The sequence below is a fragment of the Macadamia integrifolia genome, chromosome 11, assembly GCF_013358625.1.
Source record: "Macadamia integrifolia cultivar HAES 741 chromosome 11, SCU_Mint_v3, whole genome shotgun sequence".
In the NCBI taxonomy this organism is placed as follows: Eukaryota; Viridiplantae; Streptophyta; class Magnoliopsida; order Proteales; family Proteaceae; genus Macadamia; species Macadamia integrifolia.
In genome coordinates this window covers 22,961,197-22,975,581 of record NC_056567.1, presented here as the reverse complement: position 1 = coordinate 22,975,581, position 14,385 = coordinate 22,961,197, and the positions used below count along the sequence as shown (strand labels likewise).

Sequence of the window (14,385 nt, the reverse complement as noted above, 5' to 3'; positions counted from 1 at the left end):
TGTTTGTGTATATTTCCTGGTTTTCCAAATTTGACCAGCCAGCCGCTCCCGGTCCAAAGTCCAAACAGGGCTTCTGATAATTTTGAGGGCAGATTTTGCCGTTAAAAACCAGTGCATCATACGAAGCAATAATGGACCCCACCGCATGATTGCCCGTGCCTTTTGGTCTCATGAGAATACCAAACAAACCTCTGCCAATGGTCCATGAGAGCTTAGACCTCGAGATTCCCACATTCCCTATGATTGGAACACTACTCAAAACAACCCCTCAACCTTTGAACCAATATAAACTTCCCTACACCAACAACCGTCCATAAAATTCATGGACGATCATCAAACGGTCAGGATCAAATCAATTTGTAAGATGATGATGCTCACATGTAGTAAAGTTATGATGTTGGATGGTCTGATCTACAGATCTACTCCACCTGCAGAATTTGTAATCGATGGCGACAAGAATCATAGGCATGCTTCCTCTCCACTATCCAAATTTCACTAAATAGGAACCATTGACTGTGACTAGCGAGTGGATGTTCAAAAAATTAACCAAAAAAAAAAACCAAAGCCCAATGTTAATGTGAAAAGGGGAGTATAATAAAAAAGAGTTGCCGTTTCCCTGGGGCACATGATCAACCTCAAAGTGTCCAGATGTCAACCAATAGTTAGACCATATAAATCAAAGTGGGCCATGATTCTCGAGTCCACCAAAAATTGTTCTAAAAACCCCACCCCCTCTCCCATAGTCCCATGTGCTAAAAAGCAGCTTTCCTCCTCAAGGACCACGCTCCGTTTGGATGCAATCATGCGGTTCATATAGAATAATTCTCATAATTCTTTTCCTGTCCCCTCTTCTCCGTTCTTATTCATATTCTTTATTTTCACCTACTAATTACCCCCTTTTCTTTACTTTTTTCTTCGAAATACTCCCCCGTTTTATCGTTTTCGTTACATCATAACCCTTTTCAGTGGCATTTCGTGTAATTCTAGGTCCAAAGGTTGGTCAGATTAGGTAAATTATTAAGCTCGGGAAGTGAAGCGGGGGAACCCACTCGTGCGGACAAGTAGATCACGCTCCTTTATTATATTTAATTAAATTAATTAAGAATTTTTAAAATTTAAATTATCCCATGGGTCCCGAAACCCGGCGGTTTGGTCAAAGATCCTGGGGTGGACTTTTGCGGTCTGGAGTCTGGACTCTGGGCTAGACTCCTCTCTATAATGCTAGTGAAAGCCCAAACCGAGGGGGTATTATACCCTTTGAGGGGCCCGGGTTTCCCATCCTTCAAGAAGTCTGGCTGTCTTGTATAAATAGCACACATAAGGGCTTTCAAGAATAAGAAGAGAACACAGTGAAGATACAACAAAGAATAAGGAGGAGAAGAAGAAGAAACAGATGGCGACTGATAAAGTGGAAGAGACAGTAATGGTTGGCAGCTATCTGGAGATGGAAACAGAATGGAAGCCTAAGAACTTAAAAACAAGATTATCGAAGTTCTTCTGGCATGGTGGTTCTGTTTATGATGCCTGGTTTAGTTGTGCTTCCAATCAGGTTCTTTTCCTTCTATTCTTCTTCTTCTTCTTCTGTTCCCAAGTAGCTCATACATGTATAATGGAAAAAAGTTTCTCTTTTTCTGGTGATGAGTTTTCTCCCTTTTTAAGTTTTTACTTGGTTTTTGCTGGAGAAAAAAGGCTTCAATGGACTTACAAGTTTACTTGTTTCTTTCAGGTGGCTCAGGTTCTACTGACCTTGCCATATTCCTTCTCTCAGCTGGGGATGTTATCTGGCATACTCTTTCAGTTGCTCTACGGCTTGATGGGTAGTTATACTGCCTATCTCATTAGTATTCTCTATGTAGAGTACAGAGCCAGAAAAGAAAGAGAGAAAGTAGATTTCAGAAACCATGTTATCCAGGTCTGTGCTCTGTTTTCCTTTTTTTTTTTTTTTTTTTTTTCAATTTATTAGTTTATCCACCTCTCTGTTTTATCCTGATCAGTTCTCTGAATCCTTTATTTAAACTGAAGTGGTTTGAAGTTCTTGATGGGTTGCTTGGAAAGCATTGGAGGAACTTGGGCTTGGTCTTCAACTGCACATTTCTTTTGTTTGGATCTGTAATTCAACTGATAGCTTGTGCAAGGTATCTTAGTGGTTCTAGCAGTTCTCTACTACTTTGAGCTATAAAACTGATTTTCTTTTTTGCTTAATTTTTTTTTCTTCTCTTAATAATTAATGGCAGCAACATCTATTACATAAATGATAATCTGGACAAGAGGACTTGGACGTACATCTTTGGAGCTTGCTGTGCCACTACAGTCTTCATTCCTTCTTTCCACAACTACAGAATCTGGTCCTTCCTGGGCTTGTTAATGACTACTTATACAGCTTGGTATCTCACCATTGCAGCCCTCATCCACGGACAGGTAAATTTTTTTTTTTTCCTTACCCCAAGAAAGTTATTTTATGTTTGGGGAAATAGTTTCTATCTATCTATATTTATTTTTCTATGTGGGGTTAATATGAAGGTGGAAGGAGTAGTGCATTCAGGTCCCACCAAGTTAGTTCTCTACTTCACGGGGGCTACAAACGTTCTCTACACATTTGGAGGACATGCCGTTACTGTGTAAGACAATTACCCTCCCCAAGTCCTAGGGCTGTATTCATGTATGTCTCTTTCATGTGATTTTACAAAATTTACCCTCAATGTCTCCCTCATAGCTGTAAGCTTTTGTTTTGAAGTCGTTGTTAAGGCTATGTTTGTTTGATGGAGAAAAATGGTGGAAAACTCGTTTCTCATAAACTACAACAATTATAGGTGTTTACATATGTCAGGTGGAAAACTTATGAGGCAACCTTATTAATGAACATATTCTTGTTTAGTGATATACGTTTTGTAAGATTTTGATATTATTCATAGAAAAGTTCATTCGTAGTTATTTCAATTCCACCCAATCTCTATTTCTTCTCCCTATCTTTCTCCCTCCCACCCCATTCTATTATTTCTTTTCTTCGTTTTCCTCATCTTGTGGATACAACCCATAACATGTTGGACCCACATCACAAATTTCCTAGCTCATTTTATCTTCTAAACAAACGAGCCGGGCCTTATTCTACCCTCAGATTACTCCTCTTACATTCGTAGTGGAATGAGAAATTAATTGGAAGTAACCAAATTGATTGATATTTGTTGTTAATTAATTAATGTGGCGATGAATGTGGATGTCATTAAATAGGGAGATAATGCACGCGATGTGGAAGCCACAGAAGTTTAAAGCGATATACTTGCTGGCAACGCTGTATGTGCTGACACTGACGCTGCCGTCGGCAGTAGCAGTGTATTGGGCCTTCGGGGACTTGCTTCTTAATCACTCCAACGCCTTTGCCCTCCTCCCCAAATCCCCCTTCAGAGACATGGCAGTCATATTAATGCTCATCCATCAGGTATCTATCTATCTCATTATTATGTAGTAGTAGTTCATTAAATAATCCAACTCAAGTTGCAGTAACTAAAATAACTAATTAAAAGAGATTAACGAGGTGGGGTTGTCTTGATGATGTTTGCAGTTTATAACGTTCGGGTTCGCATGCACGCCGCTGTACTTCGTGTGGGAAAAGGCGATAGGGATGCATGAGTGCAAGAGCCTTTGCAAGAGAGCAGCGGCGAGGCTGCCGGTGGTGATACCCATATGGTTCTTGGCTATCGTCTTCCCATTCTTTGGGCCCATCAACTCTACCGTTGGATCTCTCCTTGTTAGCTTCACCGTCTACATCATCCCTGCTCTCGCCTACATTTTCACCTTCCGATCTGCCGCTGCTCGAGAGGTTAGTGCTACTCTTCGATCACTCACCGTACCACTCTTTCCAATAGTGTACCTTTTTTTTTAACTTTTCGGGATCTCGAATATTAATTATTAATTAATAAAGATGCGCCAGCTGGAGAGGTGCCAAGTGGCATATGTGAGATCTGTATCTTTGCCACGTTCGTCATAATTGGACAACCCCCACACTACACCACACCCAATGTGATACAGAGTTGTCTGGTTTGACTGAAAAGTTTTTTGAGTTGGACAGTTGGAAACAGTAACAGTTGGCATAGCGTAAGGGGACGAGACATCACTAGAAGGCGGAGGGCAGGGGACAAAACCAATCTTAGGGTACCTCGCTGACGCGGTAGATTTAAAAAATAAGAAAAGTGCTTTTGCTGGGCCGTCGGATCGCAGTTCACAAATAGGACAAAAATAAAAAAGCGGACTATCAACTAGTAGGAATATCAACAAGTGGATGGTGTTGTTTAGTAATCCTTTTTTTTCTTTTTTTTCTTTTTAAATTTAATTCCCTTATTTATTAATGAATGTTTTTATTTGTTTGTGGATCGGAGCAGAACGCAGTGGAGCAACCACCAAAGTACCTTGGGAGATGGGTGGGAGTATATTTGATAAACATATGCATAGTGGTGTGGGTATTCATCGTTGGATTCGGGTTCGGCGGATGGGCCAGTATGACCAACTTCATCCATCAGATCGACACCTTCGGTCTCTTCACCAAATGTTACCAGTGCCCTCCACCTCCTCAACTCAATACCACCACCACCACCACCACCTTTGCTCCTCCTCCTGCCGCTTCCGGCCCCACTGCCTTCCATCACCACCACCTCCACCTCCACAGTCCATAACTTTAACTTCTCATTCTAACTCCCCCCCCCCAAAAAAAAAAAATCTTCTCCTAATGCAAGTCAGAGAGAATTAAAGTAGATAAGCTAGACTTTGTTTAGCTTGGTCATTGTCTTTGTTGTGTCATGTTTCTTTTTGGCAAGAAATTTTGTAACTTGTAACCTTAGTATTTCAATAAAAGCAAAATACTCTCTATATCCAAACAGTATGTTAATTGCTTTTTCTTCAAATCCTAAGAAAGGAGAAGAGATGGGGATTGGCAATTTAGCAGTGAATTGATAAAGATGAGTCACAGGAAAGGTAATCACATTTTTTTATGCACCTAAAGAACAGTTGCAATCTAATCTTTCGCTTGGTATTGGGAGAGAAGTGATGATAAGACACAGAAAAGGAAAGGGCCTCTCTCAAGTCCCAACTAGCAAAAGAGAGAGAGAGAGAGAGAGTAATGCTGTCGTCACAAAGGGCTGGGCTTTTTACAGGGCTCGTAAAAGACAGACATCATATAAAGTTGTGCCCAATACAGAGCTTTTATGAAACAGTGTTCATAAGGAAAGCCCACAAAGAAGATCCTCTGAAACTGAATCATCCTTTGGGGACGGGGACGGGTCATGGGAGACCAAATCCTTTCATAAGCGCATGCGAGGCATTGAAAGTTTTTGTCTCTTTCAATTTAAAAAGAAAAGCTCATTCAACAATTCTCCATCTTACACAATATCCTTTTTTTACTACACAACAAAACAATGAATTCTCTATGCCTATGCTATTTCATGTAACTGTTTTTATAATTGAGAGGGAAAATAGAATTTGGATTCTTTCCAGCCAGCTGTACCTTTGAACTCCATCTCACACCAATCACACTCTAAAGGTGGTCCCCACATATTATTGAAGTAGTTTAAAACTTGGTTTAAATTTTAAGAGAGAGAGAGGATATGAGATGTCTGGTTTGAAGGAAGATGATTGTCTGCCGCGAGCATCGAACAGTCGAGACGACATCAGCATGTGCCCTGATGTTGTTTCAGCCATCGGATGCTCAATGTACATTTAATTTAGGAAGAGGGACAAGTATGTTGTCATGGTATGGTAAGTTAGCGGATAACCAATGGGAACACATTAGAGGTGTCAAAAAAGCCCGGTCAAATCGAATCAGCCCTAGCCTGCCCTAAGCCCCAATAGGGCTTGGACTGAGATTTCATCCCATAGGGTGGGTTAGGGTTGAGATTTTCAAGCCCGAGACAGAGTTGGGTTGGGCCTGGGTTGAGGTCTCAACTCAACCCAAGACCTCAACCTAGGCCCAACCTTACCCAACCCAGCCCAGCCCAACCATGTTTATTAAGTATATAATCATATAAATATGCTAATAATTATTAATGGGTACTTATAGAAAAAGGTCTTTCATTTTCCACAACTACACATATACGAAAACGTTGGTCTTTGGTCTCTACAATGCATCAAGATCAACCAAGCAAGTAATCAATAGTATTGGGTTGGACTGGATTGTGTTAAACCTAGCCCAATCAGAGTTCATTAGGGTTGAGTTGGGTTGGGCTAAACCCGACAGGGTTGGGCCTGGACTAAGATATCCTAACCCGACCTAAGGCTGGGCTAGACTTGGGGTGAGTTAAGAGACCTTAGGGTTGGGCTAGGTTTTTGGGCCATTGACACCCCTAGAACACATGATGGGATATCATTCAAAAATGATATAAGGGTCATTTCAAAAAGGGGAAGAAAGAGATAGACATAGTGGATGCTAGCATACGGTATGCCAGCAACATAACCAACCTTTTTTCCTTTATATTTATGTTGGAACTCAATTTAGGCTTAGGGATTTACGTGAACTCTGGACCAATCTGAGGTCATTCCGGTTAAAGTGAGACCAATTTATTTATCATTTCACCCTAAATTCTTAGACCGTGATAGTTAACCCTACTTCCAACCTAACCTAGACCCTTTTTTTATCTCCCTAAGGTATAATGAGGATGGATCATTATTTTTTTCCCTGATAGATTGGGAGGGAAAGTAGATAACAGTTAGGATGCTCAAACTTGAGACCTTCTAGTGAACATGGGCTTCGTGCATACCATAGCTCACCAATTGCCAACTATGCTAGGAAATAGTTTTTTATAAGGATGGATCATTCTAAACTCACCCCATCAATTAAGGAAGATAGAATCTATGAGTTGATGAAAGAAGTTAGAAAACTCAAGCAAAAGGTTAACTTGTTGGTGTACGATGTCTTGTTTTCGTCGCAATTTTATCCAGGGAGTACTGGTGCAGACGCCTCAACAGAACAAAACAGAACAGAACGGCAGTCCAGGAAAAGACCACCAAAACCTCCTCCCCTAGACGACACGTGGACCCACAAATCAAATCCTGCATTAGAGTCCTCTCCTAAGCACACCAAGCTCTAGGTCCTAATGGAAAAATTTTAATTCATTTGAGAACAATTGAACCAGATATGGATGGAATAAATTTATCTTCGAGAATACAAATGTCTGATTACAAGTGATTCAAAGGCAAATCTTCATACTCTTTTGTAACTAATTCGGAATCAAGGTCTAAGCCAAGGTGTTTACAATGATCATTTCCTTGAAAATAAATAACTCTAAGTCACTAGCAGCCATGAATGGCATTAAAAGATTCCAGGGTTCAAAGCACTCTTTGAAGAGGGAATTCACTAGATTTGGGAGGCCATTAAGTGTTATCTTTAAAGGGTTCCAAGGACAAGGGAAGCTCTCTGTAGTTGACCCACATCCATTTTCATATCCTCCCCCGAAATGGTACGATCCGAAACTATATTAATTGTGTGTGCCACACATAGACAGGGCACATTGCTGATAATTGTTACCTGCTCCGGCATGCTATACAAGATCTCATAGATCATGAACTTTTTTATCTGTCCCAAGAAGTGATGGTATGTAACCCGACCCAAGAGGAATAGGTGAAGGCGATTTGTTAACGACGCACAACCCAATATGCTTGACCTTTAACAACTATCTATGGGATGCCCAAAGTGAGGCAACAGGCTCTAAAGTCCACAAATCCTTCACGGGAAAAATGGAAATTCACTGATTTGAGTATATCACATGGTGTCCTTAAGAAACTATGACAATTGTGGTTTCTCAAGGCATAAAATTCAGGATAGGAAGAAACAGCACTACCCGATAGTGTGTTGCTACGCAAAACACAGCATGTACAAAAGGATCACGTTGAAGATGCTCGTGTGCATCCTCCCATTGGAAGTAGATGTTGGTATGTACATGTGCTATCGGATAGTGTTCTCTCACCCTTCAGAATATTATAGATCAAAAAAGTTGGAACCCTTTTGGAGAGTAAATTTGGATCCCCCTACTTGTACGACCACATGGTCGTACATGTGAGCTTTCAATACCTGTCCTTTTTATTTTTAAATATACCCTCTTCACTTTTATTTTTAAATATATCCTCTTCACTTTTGTAATGATAGGAAGTGGGACAGGTGTTAGATGCTCATATGTATGACCAAATGACCGGACGTGCAACGGATCCAAACTCTCAAAGAGTGGGACAATGGGAAACCTAAAAGGAAGAATTGATCATCGAGACTCAGCATATTCGACATCTTTTTGCCCAAGCCAGATCACCTTTTGAAGATCCTTCTAAAGGAGTGCATCAAGAGAAACGGCAACTTGCCTAAAACACACCGGTGGTGTCCTGAACCCTCATGATAACTGGCAAAATATCTTAAAAACAAATCGCCCGCCTTTCCCAGAGAAGTGAATAGTGATCTAGGCATGCCAATTAGACTCTGAGGTGTATTTGAGCCATTATCATCGTTTAGAGCCTAGTCCTAAGCCCTATTACAACCAAGCAAAGTTCTCTTGGGCTAAATGATAATGGAATTTTCTTCAACAGCTTTGAGTTCATTAGGAAATGACAAAACTTAATTATCAAGGTTTTGACGGTTAACCATCTATTCTGAAATTGCTTTTGACCTGACCCCTGTCTAAAGTACATAGGATTAACAGGACCTTGATGAACAGCAGGTTGCCTGGGCGAAGACACTCAGCACAATTATTCCCACCTCCTCCGTGATTCCCATTGAGTTGCAAGTTGGCCATAACATCACAAATCCGCTAAAACCTCGACGACCCATGACCTGTTGTTGAGCCTCCAATTCTACCCAGAGGGCTTCAACTCCACATATGCTTCTTCTTCGTCGTTCGACATACCAAGCCGTTGAAAAAATTCCAATACCCAAAATTGCTGTTTTGGGGTCATCAACGATTGTAAAATATTTACTCTCTTTCGAATTAGGGTAATGTTTCAAGTAACTATATTTGAGTGAAAAGGTATGGTCCTAGCAATGACATTGCAAATCTCAATAGTTCAATACTTGTTGCTAAACCATGTGGCCTTCTGTCGTTCTAAACAATCAAGAAACTTGTCTGATATGAAAATGACTCTAGCATCAAAACAAACATAATTTATTTATTTGAAATCTCAGTTACTTCTCTTTTCTTTCTAGGAGATGAATTTAAAAAATACATGAAAATAATATATTATGAGCATAATCATTTTTGTACATATAAACCGATAAGGGCAAGTCGTGTGCTGTGTGTTTCAGCAGAGACAGTAAAATAACAATCCCATCCCCATGTTGGATTCCTAGGCCCATGCTTCAATTGGCCCCTACACTGCAAGGCCATGGCCATGTGATAAGGTGGTGTTCTCTCACCTTTTCTTAGATTAAATCCAACTTTTATTAATATCAATGTGTTGAAAAGCTTATCCAATTCAAGTATTTTATAATGGAATAAAAAACCATTTTATCTATCTAAAGAGTAAAAAGCATATTAGGAAATTAATTTACAAATGGGCCTCACGAGGCTAGATAGAATCTTTTATAAAATGATAAAAATCATATAATTACAAACTCTAAACTGATTTCAAGCTGTTTGACCAACTGTTGATCCAATAGACCCTTTTAGGGGTATTATTTTGGGCCTTTCCCAAGGCTACTTCTCTTGAACATTTTGAGATGTGGCTCAAAACATCAGCTAGGAATTACAAAAGGCCTCCAATGTTAGAAAATAGACCCCACACACTACCAATGGTGACAAGATGAAATATCAACAACCGTGCTGTATATACTTCTTTCGACCAAAAATAGAAAAATCTGTCACTCACTCACTCACTCTCTCTGTCACACACTCTCTCTCTCTCTCTCTCTCTCTCTCTCATCATTGATGGCTACAATTGTTCCTCACTAACTGATACAACTTCATCCTCAAAAATCTGTATACACAGTTTAACTTCATTAGTGCTTCGTTTTGGAAAACAAAAAGTCTTAACCCAAATTCATGGTCGTTCATTTTGTACCCCGTAGCAATTTGGAGGAATGGCCATCAAGTTTCGTAACCAGGTTACCTGTGGCCAAAGATTCCTAAGTCTAAACACTTTCCCAGCATACAGTATTCCTTCATCAATCACTCCCCACACCCTTCTAAAGTAGTAAACAGATCCTCTCGAGCACAAGAGAGCCCAGCCACATCTGATGGCTGAAAGCACCCTGGGCACTGACCGTCACCCAAATACTAGACACAAAAAACCCAAGAAACTGCCAACAACCAGATGTGCACTGGGCCACCCCCACAGGGTAGAGTATCCAAATCCTATATAGTGAGGTAAAAGATCTCTGATTAACAGAGTTGAATCATACCTTTTATCAACAATATCATCCCCAAGACTATTGGGGTCTATATTAGCTTTGCTACTCACTAGTCACTACCAAGTACCATCCATTTTGAAATACCAACTCTTCACCCATGTAACAAATCCAGCAACCCCTCTTTCCTTACGAAATATGTCTTTGCCAATTCCTCCAGTGAGCGCAAGATATGGCAACGAATCTGGGGCCCTCAAGATCAACCTCAGGAAGTCGTCGAATGGGGAAAACCCTACTCTCTCCAAATTAAGGACTTTCTTAAAAACAAATAATGATTTAATTATGGTTTTCATACCAAAATCTGATCAATTCCAACGTACCTCGTCAGCAATACAAGAATTTATCAAGGGGAAAATCCTTTATTCTTTGTGTTCCATCTATCACTGCATACTTCAACTAGAAGTCTAGGAACAACAGTTCTATCAAAATCATCACCCCAGTCCTCATCATCATAGAACAAAAGAGGGATGACAGGTAATGGGAAGATTATTTCTATCAATCAAACTACAATGAATACCATACTGTATTTTGGTTTCCAGTGTCATACCCATACCCAATACACAAGGATCTCGCTGTAGCGAGATTTGGGATAAATGTTCTCCATCTAGTAGAATCATTCAAAGCAAGTATATTGAGAAGGGCATTCAAGACTTGTGACAAAAAGTAAATGAGGTTAGTGGCAGCTTGCCTTGGTCCTCGCTGAGAACAGGATTGAACATCTTGATGCCCATTAATTAGAACTCAGCAGATTGTAGGCGTAACACATTGTTTATTCAAGTAGCAAAATTGACCGGAAAACCTGATCAAGGAAGTGGTAGATGGAACATGGAACCAGATAAATCAATAAATATCACTCAACCCGGCCAAGAAAGTGGTAGTAGTCGCACACTGTTTAACCATCAGAAATATGGGTGTTCATACAAAAACCAGAGATCAGACTCATTGTGTACAGAATATGGTATTTCTCTCGTCGGAAAATGGATAGACATTCTTCCCTAAGAAGAATTCAGATTCATCGAAAGAGGATCAAGGATTGAAATAGCTACCTATGTCCCATTTGAAAAAAAACGTAAAAATTTTGAAACAGGACACATCGATAACGCCCTTCCAAGGATTCAAAGGATAATCAGCCAAAAAACAGAGGAAAACCAACGGCTTCCATATAAAATCAACGGTCAACACTGTAATATAAAACAATATCGAAGGGGCAGCCGGGGTGGGGGGGGGGGGGGGGGGGGGGCGCTGCCAGCCTCCGAGAGACTGGAAAACTCTATATCACCCAACAAAGCAGAGAAACAGGCAGATCTAATGTTTAAACAAGCTCAATAAAGATCACACAACCCGGTCATAAGTCATAGGGATCATTCTCAAGAGGAAACCAGCCCACCTTCCTTTCTTCTGTTTCATTGCAATGAGGGATCATGGACTCATGAATGAATCAACTGATTGATGGGCTAGTATGGTCTAAAGACAAAACCATGACAATGAGATAAAATCAAGCCTCCTGGTTTAGAGCAAGGAGAGACAAAAGACTAAAAAGAAATGACAATGATGCAAGTCCCAAAAAGCGTCATTACTTGTTGGACATCACTTGGCATCTGGGTTATCTCCCACCTCTTATGAGGAGTTACAGTATAGTACTCATCAGAAATATGGGTGTTCTTACAAAACCCCAGATATCAACATTGATTGTGGCAGACTATACAGTACAGTTTATGCCTCGTCAGAAATATGGGTTTTCCATGGATCAGATTCATTGTGTACAGTATAGTATGTTTCTCATCATAAAAATGGATTTCTTCCGAAAGAAGATATCAGATTCATTCGAAGAGGTGTGAGAATTGAAACCGACACCTATGCCCCACTTGAAAATACAAAAAATAGAAACAGGTCACTGTATTGATATAGACCTTCTAAAGGTAATCAACCATAAAATATATGAAAAGAAGCAAGGGATTTCATATAAAATCCACATTAAAAACCGTAATAGAACAAAATGAGAGGAAGTAACATTGAAAAGAACCAGAAGAAATGCAGAAACGGGTATGTATCTTCCTCTACATCGTGGACTTTTAACAATCAACTAAGAGGGGTGGGGATGCAACTCGCCAACAATCAGAAAAAATAGAGCAGAACATTTTGTATTGAACAACATGAAGGGTTGTATAAGATAAAATCACAGATCATTTAAGACTGAAACAAAGTAAAGATCAAAGGAAACATTCCAATTAATTAAAACCAAACTATCAAATATGTATACGAAAAAGAGAGTGCCAATTTGCCATAATGTCAAACTCCATCCCTCATTTACATTTCATTCCAAGAAATTTAACAAAAAAAGGTGAGGATTAATGATGTCTGTCAACCAAATTGAAGAAAGAGGGGACAAGAGGAGAAAAATAAGAGAGATCAGTCTACTATACGACGAAGATGCCAAACAGAGAAAGGGATTATAAACCTCTCCAACAACCACTGGAAACGCCCACTTAAACGGATTACCTAATATAAAAACCCTGTGCAGAAAAAAGAAGACCACACTGGGTTTACCGAGATAGAAACGGAGAGAAACAAAAATAGAGTAAAAGAAAGGAAGAGCGTTTTACTTCATTCAGTTTCTGGAACCGGCATTGCTAGGGCATTCCCTGGCAAAATGACCTTGCTCCCCACAGTTGTAGCAGTTCCCACCACCGCCACCGCCGCCGCCGCCTCCAAACCTTCCGCCTCCCCCGCCTCCCTGCGGACAGTCCCTGGCCATGTGCCCAGTCTCACCGCAACTGTAACATCCACCACCGCCACCGCCTCCGCCACCGAAGCCACCACCGCCCCCTCCGTAACCACCACCACCGTAACCACCACCTCCCCTCCGACCACCACCACCACCTCTACCCCCACCGTTATAACCGCCGTATCCACCACCTCCTCCGCTGTAACCCCCACCTCCGCCTCCAAAACCATATCCCCCACCACGGCTGCCCCTTCCACCACCGCCGCCACCGTAATCATCAGTCCTGCTACTTCCCTGAACATCCGCTCCGTTGGGACCAGTGACATCGACGGCCTTCGTCCTCCCATCATCTCCAGTGCCGATCACGAACTCGACTTGTTCGCCCTCAGCAAGGCTCCTGTATCCATCAGACCTGATGGAAGATTGATGAACGAAGACCTCATCACCGCCATCATCCGAAGTGATGAATCCAAAACCCTTCTGGGCATTGAACCATTTCACCACCCCAGTAGATCTGCTGCCTCCTTGCGCCATTCTCCGATCTGAAAAATAAATGTACCCAAAACCCTAATCCCAAAAGGGCGTAAACAAACACCCACACAAAACCCTAACTCTCAAAACATGTAAGGGTGTGATTATATAGAGGGAGAAACTAGAGAGAGAGAACGAAACTCGGCCGCCCCGATTTTGTTCCTTTTCCCTTGTTTCTGTTTTTATGGCTCTTTCATGGATTCCCAAGTACTATAGGGGAACAATTGTCTACTTGTGGAAGACTATATGACCAGCTGGAATTGAATATTTAGCCACGTCAGCTGTCACGATTATAAAAAAGGGAAAAATATCTCTTTCAGCCCTCTATTCTTGGTTTCCGGATCGTCCAGGGTCTCCTTTCCTTACCAAGCGACGCTTTGGCTTTTCTCGGGAAAATCCAACGGCTGGGGTTGGGTAATTCAAGGCTGAAGTTGTAGTTGCCGTTGGATATTAGGGTTTCGTAACAAGGAAATTTTGGAGTCCTTTTATTTTTTTCCCAAATCTACCCTTGATAAAGATTTTATTTCCTTTTTTTTTTGGGGGGAATTTTAACACAGCCGAGTTTTATTTCTATTCTAATTAAATGCAATTACTGTTTACTTCCAAAAACAAATTTAAATGCAATTACTGCTGAATTTATTGATTTCACGAGTATGTATGGTACTCCTTTCAGTTTTAAGTTTTTTAACTCATCTTTTTGTCAACATTAGTCCCGTACTTCATAGTAATTGCAATACGAAACTTCTACCAAAAAAATATT

The 14,385-nt window shown here is 40.7% G+C and overlaps 2 protein-coding genes across 2 annotated transcripts; one reads left to right on the top strand and one right to left on the bottom strand.

Moving 5' to 3' along the window:
* Positions 1-1,329: 1,329 nt before the first annotated feature.
* Positions 1,330-4,868, top strand: LOC122093265 (auxin transporter-like protein 5). The gene is made up of 8 exons (XM_042663552.1): positions 1,330-1,549; positions 1,727-1,912; positions 2,023-2,135; positions 2,235-2,418; positions 2,521-2,618; positions 3,229-3,436; positions 3,560-3,817; positions 4,377-4,868. The coding sequence occupies exons 1-8, from the start codon at positions 1,394-1,396 to the stop codon at positions 4,665-4,667; spliced, it is 1,494 nt and encodes a 497-aa protein (XP_042519486.1). The 5' UTR covers positions 1,330-1,393; the 3' UTR covers positions 4,668-4,868.
* Positions 4,869-12,573: 7,705 nt separating this feature from the next.
* Positions 12,574-13,807, bottom strand: LOC122094235 (glycine-rich protein 2-like). Its single transcript, XM_042664970.1, has 2 exons — positions 12,973-13,807; positions 12,574-12,882 (listed from the first exon to the last, which is right to left on the bottom strand). Exon 1 carries the CDS (start codon positions 13,626-13,628, stop codon positions 12,978-12,980), a length of 651 nt encoding a protein of 216 aa, XP_042520904.1. The 5' UTR covers positions 13,629-13,807; the 3' UTR covers positions 12,574-12,882; positions 12,973-12,977.
* Positions 13,808-14,385: the final 578 nt, after the last annotated feature.

What these genes read in the sequence shown, in the direction of transcription:
- LOC122094235 (XM_042664970.1), bottom strand. Translation starts at nt 13,628, where the DNA reads ATGGCGCAAGGAGGCAGCAGATCTACTGGGGTGGTGAAATGGTTCAAT.
- LOC122093265 (XM_042663552.1), top strand. Translation starts at nt 1,394, where the DNA reads ATGGCGACTGATAAAGTGGAAGAGACAGTAATGGTTGGCAGCTATCTG. An exon ending in CAACTGATAGCTTGTGCAAG is followed by an intron (nt 2,136 to 2,234) that starts GTATCTTAGTGG and finishes AATTAATGGCAG; the next exon opens with CAACATCTATTACATAAATG. An exon ending in CAGCCCTCATCCACGGACAG is followed by an intron (nt 2,419 to 2,520) that starts GTAAATTTTTTT and finishes GTTAATATGAAG; the next exon opens with GTGGAAGGAGTAGTGCATTC.